The following is an 18,908-nucleotide window of genomic DNA, read 5'->3' on the forward strand; positions in this document are numbered from 1 at the left end:
CACATTTCGCTCCCTCGATCTTCTCATGATCCACACGCACGATCTTCAGGGCGGCGCGCACATATCCATGACGCGCTTCCACCCATAGTGTCTCGTAACTGATCATCTGAAGTCCAATAATGTCTTTCCTTCGTCTAATATAATGTCAAATAACAAGGTTTGATGTTTGAAAATATTGGAACATATTTATATAGAGCAGTTTTGGGAACGATGGCTAAAAATGGAGCAATCCCCATGGAAACCAAAAGAATATTCCTTCTGAGTGCTACCCATTTAGCACTTTGCTCCAAAATATACGCAACCAATTCTGTTTTTATAAATGAGAGTTTGTCACTTGTGAGTCAGCACAGAAATCTTGAAAATGTTCTTGTTTTTGTTTTTTGTTTTGTTTAGGCAAGCTTACTGATGCCTTTTCGTCCTTGGCAAAAAAGAGCTATTTCAGGGCTATAAGCAAAAGACTTGGTTTGGTGAGTACTGTCCATGGATTTCTCTGTTTACTTTCAATAAATCAGCACTGAAAAACCATAGAGTCTTGCTGTATTAGAAAAAAATATGTGTTCATATTGAGTATAATGTGATCTTGAATTTAGGCAGCATCTAGGACTGTTTGTGTTGTTGCTTCTCTATGTCTCGTTTGGCCGTCTTTCTCTGACACTAACTTCCTTCATCTAGGCTAGCTGATTGTGGTTTTTACCACATCATACGGAGTAGTGAAAGTGTTCTGCTTTTACAATAGATAATCATAGTTGTCGTTAATGGTAAATTTTCAAGCTGGACAGAGGTGGCAAGTGGTGTCCCTCAGGGGTCTGTTCTGGGACCCCTTCTATTTAACATGTTTATAAATGATCTTGAAGACAGCATTGAAAGTCATGTTTCAGTGTTTGCAGATGACACAAAACTTTGTAAAATAATACAATGTGAGCAAGATATTACTTTGCTGCAGAGGGATTTAGATAGACTGGAGGACTGTGCACTCAAATGGCAGATGAAATTTAATGTTGAAAAATGCAAAGTTATGCACTTCGGCGTAAAGAATACACAAGCAACGTATACCCTTAATGGAAGCGAATTAGGGATAACAACACACGAAAAGGACTTGGGAATTGTTATAGACAACAAATTATGCAACAATGTGCAATGTCAATCAGCAGTGGCCAGGGCCAGTAGGGTATTGTCATGCATGAAAAAGGGCATTCATTCTCGGGACGAGAATATCATTTTGCCTCTTTATAAATCACTGGTAAGACCACACATTGAATATGCTGTGCAATTTTGGGCACCTGTTCTAAAGAAGGATATTATGGCACTAGAAAAAGTGCAGAGGCGTGCTACAAAATTAATAAAAGGAATGGAACATATCAGCTATGAAGAAAGGTTAACAAATTTAAACCTATTTAGTTTAGAAAAACGTCGCCTGAGAGGGGATATGATCACATTATACAAATATATTCGAGGGGGGGCGTGTCCGACGGCCGACGAAGATGGCTGTGTGAACGAGCTGCTCCTCGTGGCCCCAGCATATACCGCTTCAACTAAGCGCACCCCACACGCACTCACCTCAACATGGGGCGCACTAAAAGGCAGTCAGAGCCCCAGGGTACCCCGAGACCAACGGGATCCAGGGCGCAGAGCCCTCTATCCGCTCCTTCCTCGTCACTCCACGAGACTTTGCGTCCCAGCCGGAAATGGAGGCCGCAACTGAGACCGCGACTCCCGCCGGATTTTCCCCGGCTTCATCAGCCTCCCCAGAGACACAGGGCACGCTAGACGGGGACCTGCGCGCCCTCCTGCCCAATTTACTAACCAAGGCAGACCTGGACGCCCTCTCCGACCGCCTCAGCAGAGTCATAAGGGAGGAACTGGCCCAGGTAAGGGCAGATGTAGCCTCACTAGACACACGCCTTACTGTCACAGAGACTGAAACTGGCACCCTCCGGTCTGATGCAGACCTCGCCCGCACCTCCATTACCAACTGTGAATCCAGCTTGGCCCACCTGACCACCTGGGTAGATGATCTGGACAATAGGGGCCGCAGACTCAATCTAAGAGTGCGGGGGGTGAAGGAGGGGGGCCCGACAGAGAACCTGCCAGAGCTCCTACGCACAGTGTTTAGCCATGCCCTGGGGGGACAACAAATTCACAGACTGGGCCTGGTCAGAGCCCACCGCGCTCTGCGCGCACCTCCTGCGCCCGGTGAACAGCCACGGGACATTGTCTGCTGCCTTGACAACTTTGCCATGAAGGAAGATATACTGCGCGGCGCACGCCGCATGAACACAATCCGCATAGATAACCAGCATATTTCCATATACCAGGATCTCTCCCGCTACACCCTGCAGGCAAGAAAGGCTCTCAGACCAATCACCATGGCGCTTCAAGCAGCAGGTGTTCCCTACAGATGGGGATACCCCTTCTCGCTATCCGCACGCAGAGGATCAGACCTCCACGTCATAAGGTCCCCGACAGATGTCCCGGGATTCCAGCGCACCCTTGGGCTCCCGCAGGTGCAGGTTCCAAACTGGCTGACCCACCAATTCATACGCCAAGCTACAGGCCCTCCACCACCACCACCGAGCAGAGATCAAGGCAGGAACAGGCCCCAACGTGACCGCCCATGGCTCCCGGACCCAACAGGGCCCGAGGAATAAACACCGCAGCAGCCCTATCACGACAAGAGGTGACGAAGCACCAACGCGACCATCCATCACTCCATGAACTTGTGAGTACTTTCCATTGACTGGGGACATTGTCCAGACACACGCTACACCACAGGGGGGGAAATGGCATGCACCTTGGGAGGGGGGCACGTGGGGGACCGGGACACAGTCGCACATGGAAGCTAAACCTACACAGGGACACAAACGCCACTACGGGCGGAAAAAAGACTTCAGGCCTTCAGAAACAGTGAACATTGCAAGAGGCCTAGAAAAACTGACCTCAAAGGCACCAAGGGCCATCCAGGACGCTTCACAAATATGAGACATAACTGCTATAATTTGGCGGGAAGAGGGGGGTGAAGGGGATGTTATTCACTGCACAGACACGCGACCCCAACAGACATACGACCCTAAGGGAGGGACGGGGGGGGAGGGGGGAAAAAACAGGGGGAAAAAAAATGGGGGGGGGGGGAAGGAAAAAAAAAAAAGAGGGGCAAAATGACACGGCAATAAAGATAACGACACGTAAAGGGGGGGAGAGGGGGGAGGAGAAAGAGGGGTAAAAAAAAAAAAGGGGGGGGGGAATAATAATAAAGGAGAAAAAGAAAACAAAAAAACAATAAATAAAAAAAAAAAAAAAAAAAAGGGTGGGGGGAGAAAACAGGACAACACGGGGGAAAAAAGAGAGAAATGGGGGAAAAAAAAGGGGGGGAAGGGGACAAGGGAGAGAGGGAAGGAGAACACATAAGGCGTTCCCCACGCACGAAAGGGGGGAAGGTAAAGGGAGGGGAGGGGGGAGGGACGCACAGGTCGCTAAGGCGAGAGGGTGGGAACGTATAGACAGCTCTGACACATCGGGCGGGGGAAAAATAGGACGAATATGAAGACAGGGGATAGGATCAAAGGGAATACACAACCACAGACACCACAACGCGACCAGGCACCCCGGAGCAGACGTGAGGTGGAAAACACATGACTGGAACAGGCGCAGACACCTCCACCCTTAGGGTTTAATACACAGGCGTATGACCCGAATGTAACTAACAGCACTGCACGGTGAAGCTCACCAACGCGACACACGCACCGCTCCACCTATAGGACCACCAGACCCACGCCCACAGGCCCCCCCCCACGGAGACATGAACCCAATCCCGCAGCGACCCACGGAATACTCGCACTCACACCCACACCCCGCAACCCACACAATGGAATATGACCAAGGGAAGATCGGAGACATGGAACACACAAAACAGGCTGGACACAGATGACATGGCGCATAACATGCCCCACGACCCACACACATAGGGGTAGCTTACCCAGACAGATAAAAGGGCCTACACGAGCCACACCACCACACTATCAGTCAAACACTGGTCATTGCCTCGGACGGCTAGACAGACGGTTGTACCCTATACCCGACGCTATTCAAGGCCGACGGAGGCCATCCCCCCCGTCGACCAGAAACCGGTACGGGATACCCGAACCCCCCACAGGGTAAGGACTAGAAGCACTCCCACTTAGGCAGAGTGCCCCCTGTCCAGGAGTGGGCCCGGGCCTCAGCTCCACTGAGCCTTTGGTCCTCACTACCAGGACATTAGTCCACTTACCAGATCTAATACTAGGTCACATTAGGACCAACACCGACACGCCACAGTGCACACACACATACACACCCCTTTTATTTCTTCTTCTCCCTCACCCTCTTCTTTCACTTCCTCCCCCCCTTGCCTACCCCCTCACGCCCCGATCCCTCCCCACCCACCGCTGTGGGTGTCACAGATGGCCGCCCAAGGGACGCAAGCCCCGGGGACTGCCCGCTACATCAAGGAAAATCTGAACGTCATTTCGTACAACGTCCGAGGCCTCAACATACGGGAAAAACGCTCCCGACTCTTACGAGATCTGAAACGATACCACACATCCGTAGCGTTCATCCAAGAGACGCACTTCCAGGAGAACCGTACACCATCCCTAAGAGACCGCAACTACCCACAAGGACTCTTCAGCAACAACCCACTGCGCCGCACACTGGGCGTCGGTATCCTGTTCTCCAGGGGGACCCCATTCGTTGAATCAGACACACTTCGCTGCCCTCATGGCAGATACATCTTTGCGAAGGGGACCATACACGGCCAGACATACACCTTTGCGAATATTTATGCGCCAAATGCTAACCAATACAGATTTCTCCGAACGACGCTGACCACCCTGATGGGATTCACGGAGGGCACAATGATTATAGGCGGAGATTTCAACCTACCGCTCCATCACCAAGACACTTCGGCAAACTCCGCTCAACAGGCACCCAACAGGCACGCGCGAACGATACAGCTCCTACACCACCACCAACTCACGGATTGCTGGAGAGCACTGAACCCCACTGCAAGGGACTACACATTTTATTCCACGACTCACGCCACCTACACCAGGCTGGACTACTTCCTCCTGCCATACCACCATCTACCCCTCCTCATAGAAGCAGAAATTCTGCCCATGACATGGTCAGACCACAACCCCATTCGGATAGGACTCAAGTCACCCCTGTTTCGACCTCGCCAGGTCTCTTGGCGCCTCAATGAATCGATCCTTGCAGACCCAATCCTGGTCACAACGACAAAACAAACTATCCAAGACTACTTTCGCAACAACGAAACCGAAGACACGACGCCCCTGATGTGCTGGGAGGCACACAAAGCAGTACTCCGTGGACATTTTATTGCGCACTGCTCGACACGGAAAAAGGCACACAACAAACAAATACAAGACCTCAACAAGGACATAGCGGACCTGGAATACCACCACAAACGGACAATGGACCCGTCCACATACCGCGATCTGATTCTCAAGCGAACCCAGCTCACCGAACACCTGAACCGAGCAATTCAACGCTCCTTCCAACAATTCCAACATCTGGTATATGAACACGGAAACAAATGCAGCAGACTCCTAGCAAACCTGCTGAAACAGCGCAGAAATCACCTATATATCCCCAAGATTAAAAACAACAAATGTGCCATCTCCCGGACCAGATCGCAGCGGCGTTCACCCAATACTACGAAGACCTCTACAATCTACAAGGTGACGCACAGGCTAACAGGGAACCCCACAAGACAGAGGCCATTCATGCATATCTTGAAGCAGCCGGACTGAAACAGTTATCTACCCCAAACCGGGATGACTTGGAGGCCCCTATAACAGTAGAAGAACTGGCGTACGCGATCAAAAAAGCAAAGACGGGGAAAGCACCAGGGCCAGACGGACTGCCGCTACAATACTATAAAACCTTCCTACCAGACCTTCTGCCGAAACTACATTCAGCTCTGAACTCAATTCTAGACGGCGCTACCCCCTCAGCCCCATTCACGGCAGCAAACATCACCCTCCTCCCGAAAGAGGGTAAAGACCTGACATCCTGCGCAAGCTACCGCCCGATATCGGTCCTGGATGTGGATGTCAAACTCTTGGCGAGCGTGCTGGCCAACCGATTGGCACCACTACTCCCGGACCTGGTCCACCCAGACCAGACTGGGTTCATCCCCGGAAGAGAGGTCCGAGACAACACCATACGGGCACTGAACCTGATCTCCGTAGCAGCGCAATCTGACCAACAGACCCTGATCCTCTCCACGGATGCCGAAAAGGCTTTTGATAGGGTGGACTGGGAATTCCTCTTCGAAACCCTCCGGAGCCTGGGCATCGGCCCCAAATACATACAATGGGTAGAGGCGCTCTACAGTTCACCGACAGCTAGACTCCGCATCAACGGGGCCCTCACAGACCCGTTCTACATCCGCAACGGAACACGCCAAGGGTGCCCCTTATCCCCCCTGCTCTTTGCACTAACCCTGGAGCCATTCCTTAACAACATTAGAGGCAACGAGACGATCCGTGGACTCCGTATAGGCCGATCACTCCACAAAGTCCTGGCATACGCGGATGACCTGCTCTTCATTGTACAACAACCGGCCACGACAATCCACACGATCATAACTGAATTCGAAAAATACGGCAAGGTCTCCAACTTACGCATCAACTACAGCAAATCAGAAATCTTAAACCTTAATGTTAGACACACCCAAACGCAGACGCTCAGACACCGCTTTCCCTTCTGCTGGTGCACCACCAAGATGAGATACCTAGGGGTCTGGCTCACACCAGACCCAGCGGATCTCTACCAACACAATTACCTACCACTTCTCAAAACCGCGCAGGCCGAACTTCAGGCCTGGAATACCTACTACATGTCGTGGCTAGGCCGCATCAACGCGGTGAAGATGACCCTACTCCCTAAATTCCTCTTCATCTTCCAGACGATACCAGTCGCAGCGCCGAAGAGCTTTTTCACGTCCATCCAAGCGGCAGTCCGTCACTTCATCTGGAAGGGCAGGGCCCCCCGAATAGCCCACTCCCAGTTAACACTCCCTAAAATCAAAGGGGGACTGGCTCTTCCCGACTTCAGGAAGTATTACACTGCGACCCACCTCACCCGAATCATCGGCTGGTCGACAGCACCAAGAGATAAGCTATGGGTTCGACTTGAAGCAGATAGCTCCGACTGCGACCTCCGAGCCCTACCGTGGATCACCCCAGAAGCGAGCCGACGCACCACGCACGCGAACCCATTTGTGAAAGCCACCCTCCGCATTTGGCACCAAAACGGCCCCAAATACTACCTCACAACACACCCGAGCCCTCTACTCCCACTCAGGAGAAACCCAGAGTTCCCGGCGGGAGACATGGGGCCCACCCTGAGACCGCGGACCGACACCACAATACCCCGAATGATGGACGTACTCACGCCCCCTTGCTCTATAAAACCACTTGCGGACCTGTTTCCGGACCAAAGGCATACCTTCCTCCACACTATAGCAAGGGAACAACTGCAGAGATATGCACGCTCGATCCCCCAACGACCGAGCCTCACGCGGGATTGTACAGAGTTTGAGTCCATGTGCCTGTTGGAGGCACCCCCCCTGAGAGCGATCTCCCAGATCTACACCACACTGACGACTCGACGATACCTACTGGCGCCACCGTGCATTAGGCGTTGGGAAGAAGACCTAGACGTAACGCTCACGGACGCAGACTGGGATAAGATCATAACACTCACCCAGAAGACCCCAGGGTCAGCGAGGCTCCAAGAAAATTCGTATAAAGTCTTCACGAGATGGTACATCACCCCAACGAATCTACATGCTAGAGACAGCACGAAACCAAACACATGCTGGCGATGCGGAAAGGAGCCGGGATCGTTCCTCCACCTATGGTGGGACTGCTCCCTCATCCGTCCGTTCTGGGAAGCGGTGGGCCGAGTACTTCACGAAACCACAGACGAAAACATCCCAGTGGCACCGGCACCATTTCTACTACACCATACCACAACACCCACACCGGCATACAAACGATCAGTGATACCGAGGCTCCTCAATGCAGCGAAAGCAACAGTCCCAATCTTCTGGAGACAACCATGCACCCCCTCACTCAAGCGCTGGGTGGAGGAGGTGGAAGACACCCGGAGATTCGAGGACCTGAAGGCAACGACTACAAACGCCAAAGAAAAATACCGTACAAGATGGTTCTACTGGCTAAGACACATCGCCTCGGATGACTTTGTGACGCTCTTGAATACATCTGAACACTGAGAGGAACACATGGGCAACAGGTGGGGGGTGGCCATCTGGGGCACCGGCGGAGTGGAGATCCCCAGAACAGAGATGGGAGACACACAGAGACCGGCTGACTAAGATACCCGCTTGCCGCCAAGCCGCCCCTCCCCCCCCCCCCCCCCTTTTTTTTTTTTTTTTTTCTCTTCTTCTTCTTCTTCCTCTCTCCTCCTCTTCCCCTCGTCCTCTTCCCCACCCTCCCGTCCTCCCCACACACATACCAGACTCACACCAAACACGACCACAACTCCTAGAGGGAGGCACACAGACATACAAACATAAACCAGATCCCAACTAACAACATAACCTACAATTTTAACCAAAGCACAACCCCATGCACTGCCTACGAGCATACCAAGACTCAGAACAGACGCTACGGACTGAGCCACAAACACGCTCCCACTATCCCAAGCTATATAGAACGGTTGAAACCGCTAACACCGGAACAACAGTCAGCATAGACCGCCTAGACACAAGAAACGATATACTAACATACTGGCCGCACCTGCTGACTAGCCGGGTACAATTTCAAACCAGATACACAACGTGCGATACCTCTGGCAGGCGCCAAAACCACTGAAGGCGACATATAGGCCGGGACCACGTAGGGGACAAGCACACATAATCACAACAAACTAACCAACCCAAGATTACTACAAGTATCGTCTAGCACTAAGCCGCTCCGCTAGCTAGCTACCACAACGCACCCACCCAAACCAGCTAACATGAGGCGACTATCCAAACCAGAGGACAAAAAAAACAAAAAAATTAAAAAAAAAACGATATACACAAACCAGTTAACACAAGACAACTGCGCAAACCAACTAACACAAAACAACTACGCAAACCAATTAAAACAGGACAACCACACAGACAAATATTACTTTGGGCTATACCCACCTAGTTAATGTATCTTGAAGTACGCACCTACTTAATTAAACTAAATACGCATGTTCAATATTCTTGTTTCAAAGTTACCGCCTCTGCGTAGGCGACCGTATGCTTTTACAATACTGCGTTTGAATTCCACAAACAGAATGTGATGACAATAAAACAGATTTAAAACAAAGCCACGTACCGTGAACGAAAATGTTAAGCTAAACTGTCCTCTGCGCAGGCAACCAAATGTCTACACTGTTTTAAACCAATGCTTAAGCCCCTGCGTGGGCAATCACTTGCTTCTCTATTTTAAAAGTCAGTTTGATACATGCATTTATATTGTGAAAACAATAAAAAACATTTAAAACAAATATATTCGAGGCCAATACAAACCATTGTGTGGAAATCTATTCACAAACCGGACTTTACATAGGACACGAGGTCATGCGTTTAGACTACAAGAAAGAAGATTTCGTCTAAGGCAAAGGAAAGGTTTTTTTGCTGTAAGAACAATCAGGATGTGGAATTCTCTGCCTGAAGAAGTGGTTTTATCAGAGTCCATACAGATGTTCAAACAGCTACTAGATGCACACTTGCAAAAACAGAATATTCAAGGATATAATCTTTCAATGTAGGGTAATAACTGCTTGATCCAAGGATAAATCTGACTGCCATTCTGGGGTCAAGAAGAATTTTTTTTCCTAGCTTGTTGCAAAATTGGAAGTGCTTCAAACTGGGTTTTTTGCCTTCTTTTGGATCAACAGCAAAAAACATATGTGAGGAAGACTGAACTTGATGGACGCATGTCTCTTTTCAGCTATGTAACTATGTAATAGTAAAATGAGGGGAAGTACCATTCTTTTATCATTCAAAATTGAAAATAGAAGCACTGTATCCCCCCTTTTGTAATCAACCGGACTCTCTGTATTATATTTACATACAATGAACAGTTTAGCTTCCAGTATCTGCCAAAAAAAGAGTCATTGCTCTTCTAACTGCTCTGGTTGGATAGTTCCAGAACACCTCATAAAACTGGCAGGCGGGACGATTTGAACATTACTGGAATATGTTCTAATGAAACCAGGCTGGATATAAGCTGTAGAAGATCTAAATAAAGCAGCCATTCTCTACTGCCTGGGTTTCCAAACAAGCCCTCAGTAAACAAGAGTTTACAATAGAATCCATCTCTGGATTGATAAAGTACATAAACACAGTGAGCCCTTCTACATGCTTGGATCTGACCATAAAATCACAGACATACTTTTCTGAAAGACTCTGTGATTTAGATCCTAGTAGAGCATCTAGGAAAATACCTGGACATCTTCTCTACTCCATCTGTTTTATGACCACAGCTCCCATTATCATCATCCAAATGGAGGATGCAGCTGTGCAAGAGCTGGAGGGCTACAATTTCATTATCCTGGTCAGGGGACTAACATGTAACACAAGAGATACATGAAAACGTTTCCATATGAATAAAAAATAGTGACCTAAAATGTACACCGCTAGTAGATACAATCAATGCATAAAAAGGTCAAATTACCCCTTTTAGTACACTGTAGAGCACGGGTGTCAAACACAAGGCCCGCGGGCCGAATCCGGCCCGCCAGACCTCGTCATGTGGCCCGCAGTGGCGGATCCGGGGGGGGGGGGGCAACGGGGCAATTGCCCCCCCCCCGAGATTCTCTCCCCGCCGGCTAGTGCAGGGCTGGCATTGCCCAAGTGCCAGCCCTGCAATGTGCCTGCGGACCGGGGAGATCAGAGATCTCCCTCCCCGGTCCGCAGGCACTGTGCTGACAGCCGGCAGGGGAGGGAGAGAGGACCCGGGAGCTCAGCCAGCAGCTCCTCCGGGTCCTCCTCTCGCGAGATTTGGAGCGTTGCCGCGGTTACCATGGCAACGCTCCAAATCTCACGAGAGTGAACTCTAGCCCTGGAGCGCGGGCTAGAGTTCCCTCCTACCACTGGGACCACCAATGAATCCCACTGGGACCACCAGGGAAAGAAAGATGTCCCCCCTCCTCCCAGTAAAGGTAAGAAGGGAGGGGGGACATAAAGTATATATTTATTTTAATTAAATTTAAAAAAAACACACATATAAAAAAAAAAAAGCCCCCCCCTATCCTTCTTATCATACACACACATTGCCCCTGCCCCCCCATACACACACACATTGCCCCTGCCCCCCCATACACACACACACATTGCCCCTGCCCCACATACACACACACATTGCCCCTGCCCCCCATACACACACACATTGCCACTGCCCCACATACACACACACATTGCCCCTGCCCCACATACACACACACACATTGCCCCTGCCCCCCATACACACACACATTGCCCCTGCCCCCCATACACACACACATTGCCCCTGCCCCCCATACACACACACACATTGCCCCTGCCCCCATAAACACACACATTGCCCCTGCCCCCCATAAACACACACATTGCCCCTGCCCCACATACACACACACATTGCCCCTGCCCCCCATAAACACACACATTGCCCCTGCCCCCCCATAAACACACACATTGCCTCTGCCCCCCATAAACACACACACATTGCCCCTGCCCCCCATACACACACTGCCCCCAGATACATACTGCCCCCATACACACAGCCCCCACACACATACATTGCCCCCACATACACACACTGCCCCCCATAAACACATTGCCCCCACACACATACATTGCCCCCACACATACACTGCCCCCCCATACACACATACACTGCAATACACACACACACATACTGACCCACACACACACTGCACCCCTGACATATACTGCTGCCCTCACTTACACACTGCAACCTTCACACACACACTGCTAACATACTGTCTCCCTCACACACACACACTGCACCCCTCCCACATTGCACCACTCACACATACCACTGCTCCTCTGCCCTACTACAGCCCCATTTCCCAGAGGACCTCAGGTAAGTTGTCAAACTGTTCTTAAACAGTTTGACTACTTACTCTGGGAAGGGGTCTCGGCACTATTGGCACAATAACCACTACACTGAGCTGTAGTGGTTATTGTGTCTGGATTATTTATTTAAATAATCTACAAGTGCCCCTCCCGAGATCAGGCTCTGGATCCGCCACTAGTCCTACAGATACAACCGGCCCTTTGAGGGCGAACAAACTGCTGATGCGGCCCCCGATGAATTTGAGTTTGACACCCCTGCTGTAGAGGGTTAAAAAACTCCTCCAAATCTTTGCTTAAAATATATTAGAAATACAATCTACAAAAATACAAAAAAGAACCACAATTAGTGTAATACTAATAAACACCATAAAAAAGGTTTGGGGATATATTGCACTCACAAACTAGAATTTGATAGCAGGCATATAGCAGATAAAATACTGTGGCACCTTCTTTCCTTTACTCCATCTTCGAATGTAGAGGGAAAGAAAGGAGAGACAAATACATAGTGTACAACTGTATATGGATAAAATCCAAATTTATTACAAGTTACACTCACAAGATAAAATCAATAGATAAGCTCATCAGAATATACACTTCACCCAGTCCAGAAGTCAAAAAAACAGGTCTCTGGAAGCCATGTTGAGATGGTTAAATTCTCGAGGTGAGTAGTACAAATACATAAAATAAAAAAAACAAATACTAATTAAATTAAATTAATCAAATAAACCGTCTCTCCTTGCCCTATGTTTTTCGTATGACTGGCAACTTCATCAGGGAAACCACAGCATCTGTATGGTCTGCTCTCGCTGCATCTCCATTTAAATGTTTTTTTACCGCTTTGGGCTGCCATCAGCCAATCCCAAGCGGAACGTTTATTGCAAACAGCTGTTCCCGATCTGAATTGTTGTGTTCCAATCCAGTTCAAGCCTCAATTTCAATTTGCAATCTTCAAGGCACATTACCACTTCCTCCCACATGATGCGTTCCATTCACCAGCTCATGTGGTCCTGTTTGTGCTCCAGCTATTTGCTGAATGGGTCTTAGTTCATGCAAAAGTTTGTATGGCTTACAAAAAGAGTTCCCATACGAATTAAAAAAGGAAAAACATATGGGGAAACAAATCAAAAAGGATAAAGTTTGTAAGGTATGGATCCAATATCCCTCTCTTCTTCTTAAAGGACCGCTATAGTGTCAGGAAAACAAACTCGTTTTCCTAGCACTATAGGGTCATTAGGTCCCCCCCCTCCCGCTGGGCTGAAGGGGTTAAAACCCCTTCAGCCACTTGGCTTTCTCCAGCGCCGGGCTCCATCTCTGCTGAGGAGCTCTCCACCCCCTGCTGATGTCAGATCCGAATGCGCATGCACGGCAAGAGCCGCTCGCGCATTCAAACAGCCTATAGGAAAGCATTACTCAATGCTTTCCTATGGACGTCAGCGTCTTTAGAATCGCAGAAGCGGCCTTTAGTGGCTGTCAGTGAGACAGCTACTAGAGGCTGGATAAACCCTCAGTGAAATGTTTTCAGCTGCAGGGTTAAAACTAGAGGGACCTGGCACCCAGACCACTTCATTGAGCTGAAGTGGTCTGGGTGCCTATAGTGGTCCTTTAACTTCATAGAGAGATCGCCATCTCTTACATCTAATGTCAGTATGAGTGGATCATTGTAAATTTTAAATTAAAGAACTGTAGCAAGTAAGTTGCCATCATAGATATTTTTAGAAACGTTTCTGTAGGTAATATTCTATTCAGTTCTAGATGATCTGTTTGTAGTCCTAGGCAGTCATACAATCATTTAATCATATGCACATTCATAGAAAAGGCTTGCAAAAATAGCCTTCTATTTCTATATGTACGTGTTTTTTTTATTTTTTATTTGCTTGCATCCATTGGGTATATTACATAAGCTTTATAGTGTGTAAGTATTATTTTATTGTAAAATAACTAGTGTGAAATCTTATGCCTCAATATGTTTTGACAGATTCCTCGAATAGATGGAGAATATGACCTAAGGGTTCCCAAGGACATGGCCTACATTTTCAGTGGTGCCTACGTCCCTTTAAGTTGTAAATTAATAGAACAGGTAAGTAACTGGTACTTTCTAACTAACAATAGTAACTTTCGATGCGCATAACATGCAGGTGGATTGAAGTGTTAAGCGAAGTGTTTTACACTTTACACGATCAGTGCACAAGAGATTAAAATACAATAGGTTTCATCCTAGTGCCTGGGCATACACAAACGATAGGTCACAGAGACATAGCATGAAAAGAGTTTCAGTCTGTGTTAGACACCATGAGATAAAGACAGGACAGAGAGAATCTGTGAAATGTAATTTTATAAGAGCATTTTTTTTTTTGCTATTCTTACTCCCACAAAATTCCCGTTTAGTATTTGAGTAAGCAGAATTGTGCTTGGAATGTATCTATGTATATTTAAAATAAAACATCTGTCTTGCCAGAGCATTTCCCATTACTTTACACTATTGCCTAGGAAACCTCTACAAGGGAATCTAATAAGACAATGCCCAAACATTATTATTAGTCTGGCAATTCTTTATTAATAGGAACAAAATATATGTATGCTGTTCATATTATTGGGAGATATTGGTTCACTTCTTTTTTTGTGGTTTGGGTGTTAAAGCAGACCTACCAAAGGCAACCATTATTTTTTCTCTTGACCTTTATAAACCTTCACAAAACTAAAAACATGGAATCAAAAATAAAATGATGTTACCAACTGCTCTGCCTCTTAGGGATGCACTGGTATTCTACAACTACGTGAATGCACTTATAAGCTATAGTACCTTGCATGTAATTTTGGAACAGGGCCTATCCATTCTATAATACCATACTGGATGAGGAAGGCACAAACTTCAGAGAAAGTGTATCTATACATTTTTGGCAATTTTGTCAACAAAGTGTACATATTAAATCTGTGCCCACACAGGCGCAGAACACTTGGCATACTTGGGATCCATACAATGTGTGGGTGACAGGATCACTTTCAGGGAAAATTTATACATATCCCTGTCTATAGGGTATTTGTAGCAAATTGAAGGGTTAGCCTAGTTAAAGTTTGATCCTATACTTAAAGGTGCACTGTAAGCCCCATAATACTACAGCCCACTATAGTGTTTATGATGGCTGTAGATACCTGTTTTGCAAGCAGTTTCACATTTACCTGGGCCCAGACAGCCCATGCTGCATATGGACTTCACCAAGTGGCTAAAGCACTCAAAGATCCTATTCTGCATTTTTTGTGCAACATTTCTGATCATGTGTTGGTTAGCTGACATGAGCTATAGTGGCTATGGTGTTTAGAGTGCTCACCTATTTAACTGTCCCTTATTGGGTCTGCCTGCATCTGAAGGCCAGCAGTTCCAATCTCTATGCAGGATAATAAAAACTGATCAATTAACGGATAGCAGAGATATTGAGGCTACTCTCAGTCTATAAACAGTCCAGTTCGTAGTTGTGTGAACCAGGCTGTGTATTTGTATTTTAAAATAGACGGGTCAAGCATGCGTAGACACAGACAACCAAGCATTGTGTGCTGGTGGGCTGTCTTATAGACACAGCAATGTTTACAAATCACTGCAGCTATAAGCTACTCTCAGAAATGAGTGTTTCTCAGGGTACTCTAAGCATCATTCACTTTGCAGTATTGTATCTTGCTTTACAAGGTATTGGCTTGTGAGGGCATTATAGCAGAAATGTCTCATGTTCTATTCAATATCTAACAATAATGAATATGTTGAAGAAGGAATGACTTTGGATATTTTTCCAGGTATTGCAGCGCAAAAGCTGGTCGGGACTTGAAGAAGTTACTCGCTTACTCAATGGCAATGAGTTTGCAGGTATATTAAGACTGTCACTGTGGATAGTTTTCTAGTAATGACAAACCGAATCACACACACACTGCATGCAAAGAGAGGTAATCAACAACTACTAAGCAAAAATATGTGGTCCATAGAAAATGGCCTATTTATTTTACGAATAGCCATTCACTTCTCATTAAAAACTGTAACATATATAATCAATCAAAAAACTGGCCTAAATCTAGTGAGACAAATTATGATTGGTTTCAGCAGACATGATTACATTAGTATGGCGAATATTTATTATTTGGAACATAAGAATGTATTAACATTTAAAGCTTTCCACAAATGACCGTGAATGCAACACTGGGCGAGAGCTAATAACTGTTCATATTTAGCAGCAGTAAATGGTGAGAGGCCATTCTTTAAAGCTCAAATCAGTTGTATCTGCAAGAATTGATGTCTGCTGTCATTCTCTTTCTTAGATAGTGAATCTTTTTTTTTAAATCTAGTCTTTATGCTTTCACAGATAACGTTTTATATACCATGGAAATATATGAAGCCAGTCTTACCACTGATTCCACGTTTCATTATTTTCTTTAGATCAAATATCCGACAATAAAACAAACTCTGATTCTCAAAGGACCATCGTTGCATTGTTCCTTGGAGGCTGCACATTTTCAGAGATCTCTGCTTTGAGATTTCTCGGAAAAGAAAAAGGTGATTATAATGTTCACATGCACAAATCTAGTCTTAAACACTCACATATTTGCTGCTTTTGTTCATTTGCACACATCTTTTTAGGAAAAATGTTTCAGATGGAAATTTCAAGAGCAGATGATTTGCCGTGATGGCTAAGCAAAAATATTTTTTTAACCCCTTAAGGACCAAACTTCTGGAATAAAAGGGAATCATGACACGTCACACATGTCATGTGTCCTTAAGGGGTTAATTGAGCCCATCGACTCTTTACATAATTGCTACACTGAGCTAAATCATTATGTTACATTATGTGTACCTTTTTTAATGACCTTTTGCTAATCACATTGTAAAAAGGTACCAACACTTAGAGGTACAAACACATTAAAGGGATACTATAGTGCTAGGAATACAAATCTGTATTATACTTCCTTCTTGCACCCCACCCACCCCCGATAGACAACTACTGGTGCCAGTCTTGGTCCAACAAGGTAATTATTACAGTTTCTAAAAAAACTGCAATTATTTACATTGCAGGGACAAGTGGGACTGGGATACTGCACCTAGACCCCTTCAATGAGCTCAAGTGGTCTTGGTGCATATAGTGTCCCCCTCCAACCCTCAAAAAAAAAAAAAAAAAGTTTTAATTAGAAATACCCTTATGCCCTTTAATTATGCATTTTTAATTGGGATATATCTAAAAAAAACTGTTTGCAAAAGTTGCAGATTTCTTTTTCTCCGCCCAGACTTTCCAGTCACAGACATCCTAAAGCAGCTCAATGAGAAGTCTTTGCAAGGCAGGTGCTCTGGGCAATTGCCTGCATCTTGAGTTTAGCTCAGCTGAACTAAACAAACCAGGAAGTAACAGGACCTGTCCTCTGATTGACCGCAAAGGGGTGTAATAAGGTTTATTTATAAAAGTGACATTTTTTATAAAAACTTGCACTTTTTGTAAAATGAGAAAAAAGAGGACTCCCTTCACATTTAAAGTGTTTAAGCAAGCTAAAGTGCTTTAGGAGTTTGGAGTGTCCCTTTAATAACAGACCTCGGAAGAGAGAGTTTACTGATAGAGGCCTTAAAATGCATTAATGGACTAAGACAGAAATATTTTATTTATTCTTATAAAGCAGTAGAAGCAATCCAGTGCTTGCCGTAAAAAAAGCACTGGGTGGCAGGGCCCATGCCCGGCAATCGCTGCACAGCGTTGGCAATCCTTATTGTAGAGAAGCATTGAATCCAGTGCTTCTTCATGAATATCTTCACATCTGCTTCCAAATGATCTAAACTGCTGCAGAGGGGTGTCAGAGAAAGCACTGGGTATTTTTTTGTAAATTACCATTTAAAAAGTGTTTAACAGAAACTAAGGAGACTGCACAAAAAAAACCTTATAGCATCATCGCTACTTTAATGAGCTGTAATGGTCATTTTGCTTAGCGTGTACCTTAAATGATTACAATAAACCATATTTAACTATTATATCAAATTAAAAATTATATGAAATGTGTAATTGTTTTTTGTAGGTTATAGATTTATCTTCATTACAACGTCTATTATGAACAGTGGACGAATGCTGGAGTCGCTGACTGAGACTAAAACATGACCTTTTGATGGACGCCAATTTTAGACATTGTTACATTTCTGGGAAATAGGAAATCTATCACCTGGACTCATACATACATTGAGCACGAGTTTTAATCTATCCTGGACATCAAGACCTTTCATTATAATTGTACATATCTCACAACTCTTTAGTGATTTTTTTCTTTTTTTCTTTTTATGAGAAAAAATGATATGAAGATTTACCTATACTGCTGTATCAAAACAGTTTGTGACCCTTTCTAAAAATTCCAATTACTTGTAAGTACCCTAAGTAAAGAACCTATTAATAACGTGACATACTAACATGGATTCATTGTGTGCATGTATTCTTTTTCATATCACAGTGAAGAGGGGTGCATGGGTATTGTCATTGCTAATTACTAAGCTCAGAATTTGTGTAAGCCAAAATATCCAAACTACAAAAAAATGTGATGTTTTGATAGTATGCCATTTGGAGCTAAAATTCAGTTCCCAGCAATTCCTGGTTTAGTGAAAAAAATCTCTATAAGCATGTATACAATAAATTAGCTCATTGATTAGTGATCTATAATGATAATTTTAAAATAACATACTAATGGATGATCTGTTGTACAGGTGATACCCGAAAAAAATTTGAATATCGTGCAAAAGTTCATTTATTTCAGTAATGCA

General features: G+C 45.8%; 1 protein-coding gene across 1 annotated transcript in view; it reads left to right on the forward strand.

Annotated features, from left to right (window-relative positions):
• VPS33B (VPS33B late endosome and lysosome associated) overlaps positions 1-18,432 on the forward strand; it is a 46,316-nt gene extending 27,884 nt beyond the window's left edge. Inside the window, exons 20-24 of the mRNA XM_063445655.1 lie at positions 394-467; positions 14,121-14,222; positions 15,929-15,998; positions 16,563-16,679; positions 18,179-18,432. Of these exons, the coding sequence (XP_063301725.1) occupies positions 394-467; positions 14,121-14,222; positions 15,929-15,998; positions 16,563-16,679; positions 18,179-18,258 (443 nt within the window). The 3' untranslated portion in view covers positions 18,259-18,432. The remainder of the gene's footprint in view (positions 1-393; positions 468-14,120; positions 14,223-15,928; positions 15,999-16,562; positions 16,680-18,178) is intronic.
• The last annotated feature ends 476 nt before the right edge of the window (positions 18,433-18,908 follow it).

This window comes from Pelobates fuscus, chromosome 3 (genome assembly GCF_036172605.1).
Source record: "Pelobates fuscus isolate aPelFus1 chromosome 3, aPelFus1.pri, whole genome shotgun sequence".
NCBI classification, from domain to species: Eukaryota; Metazoa; Chordata; class Amphibia; order Anura; family Pelobatidae; genus Pelobates; species Pelobates fuscus.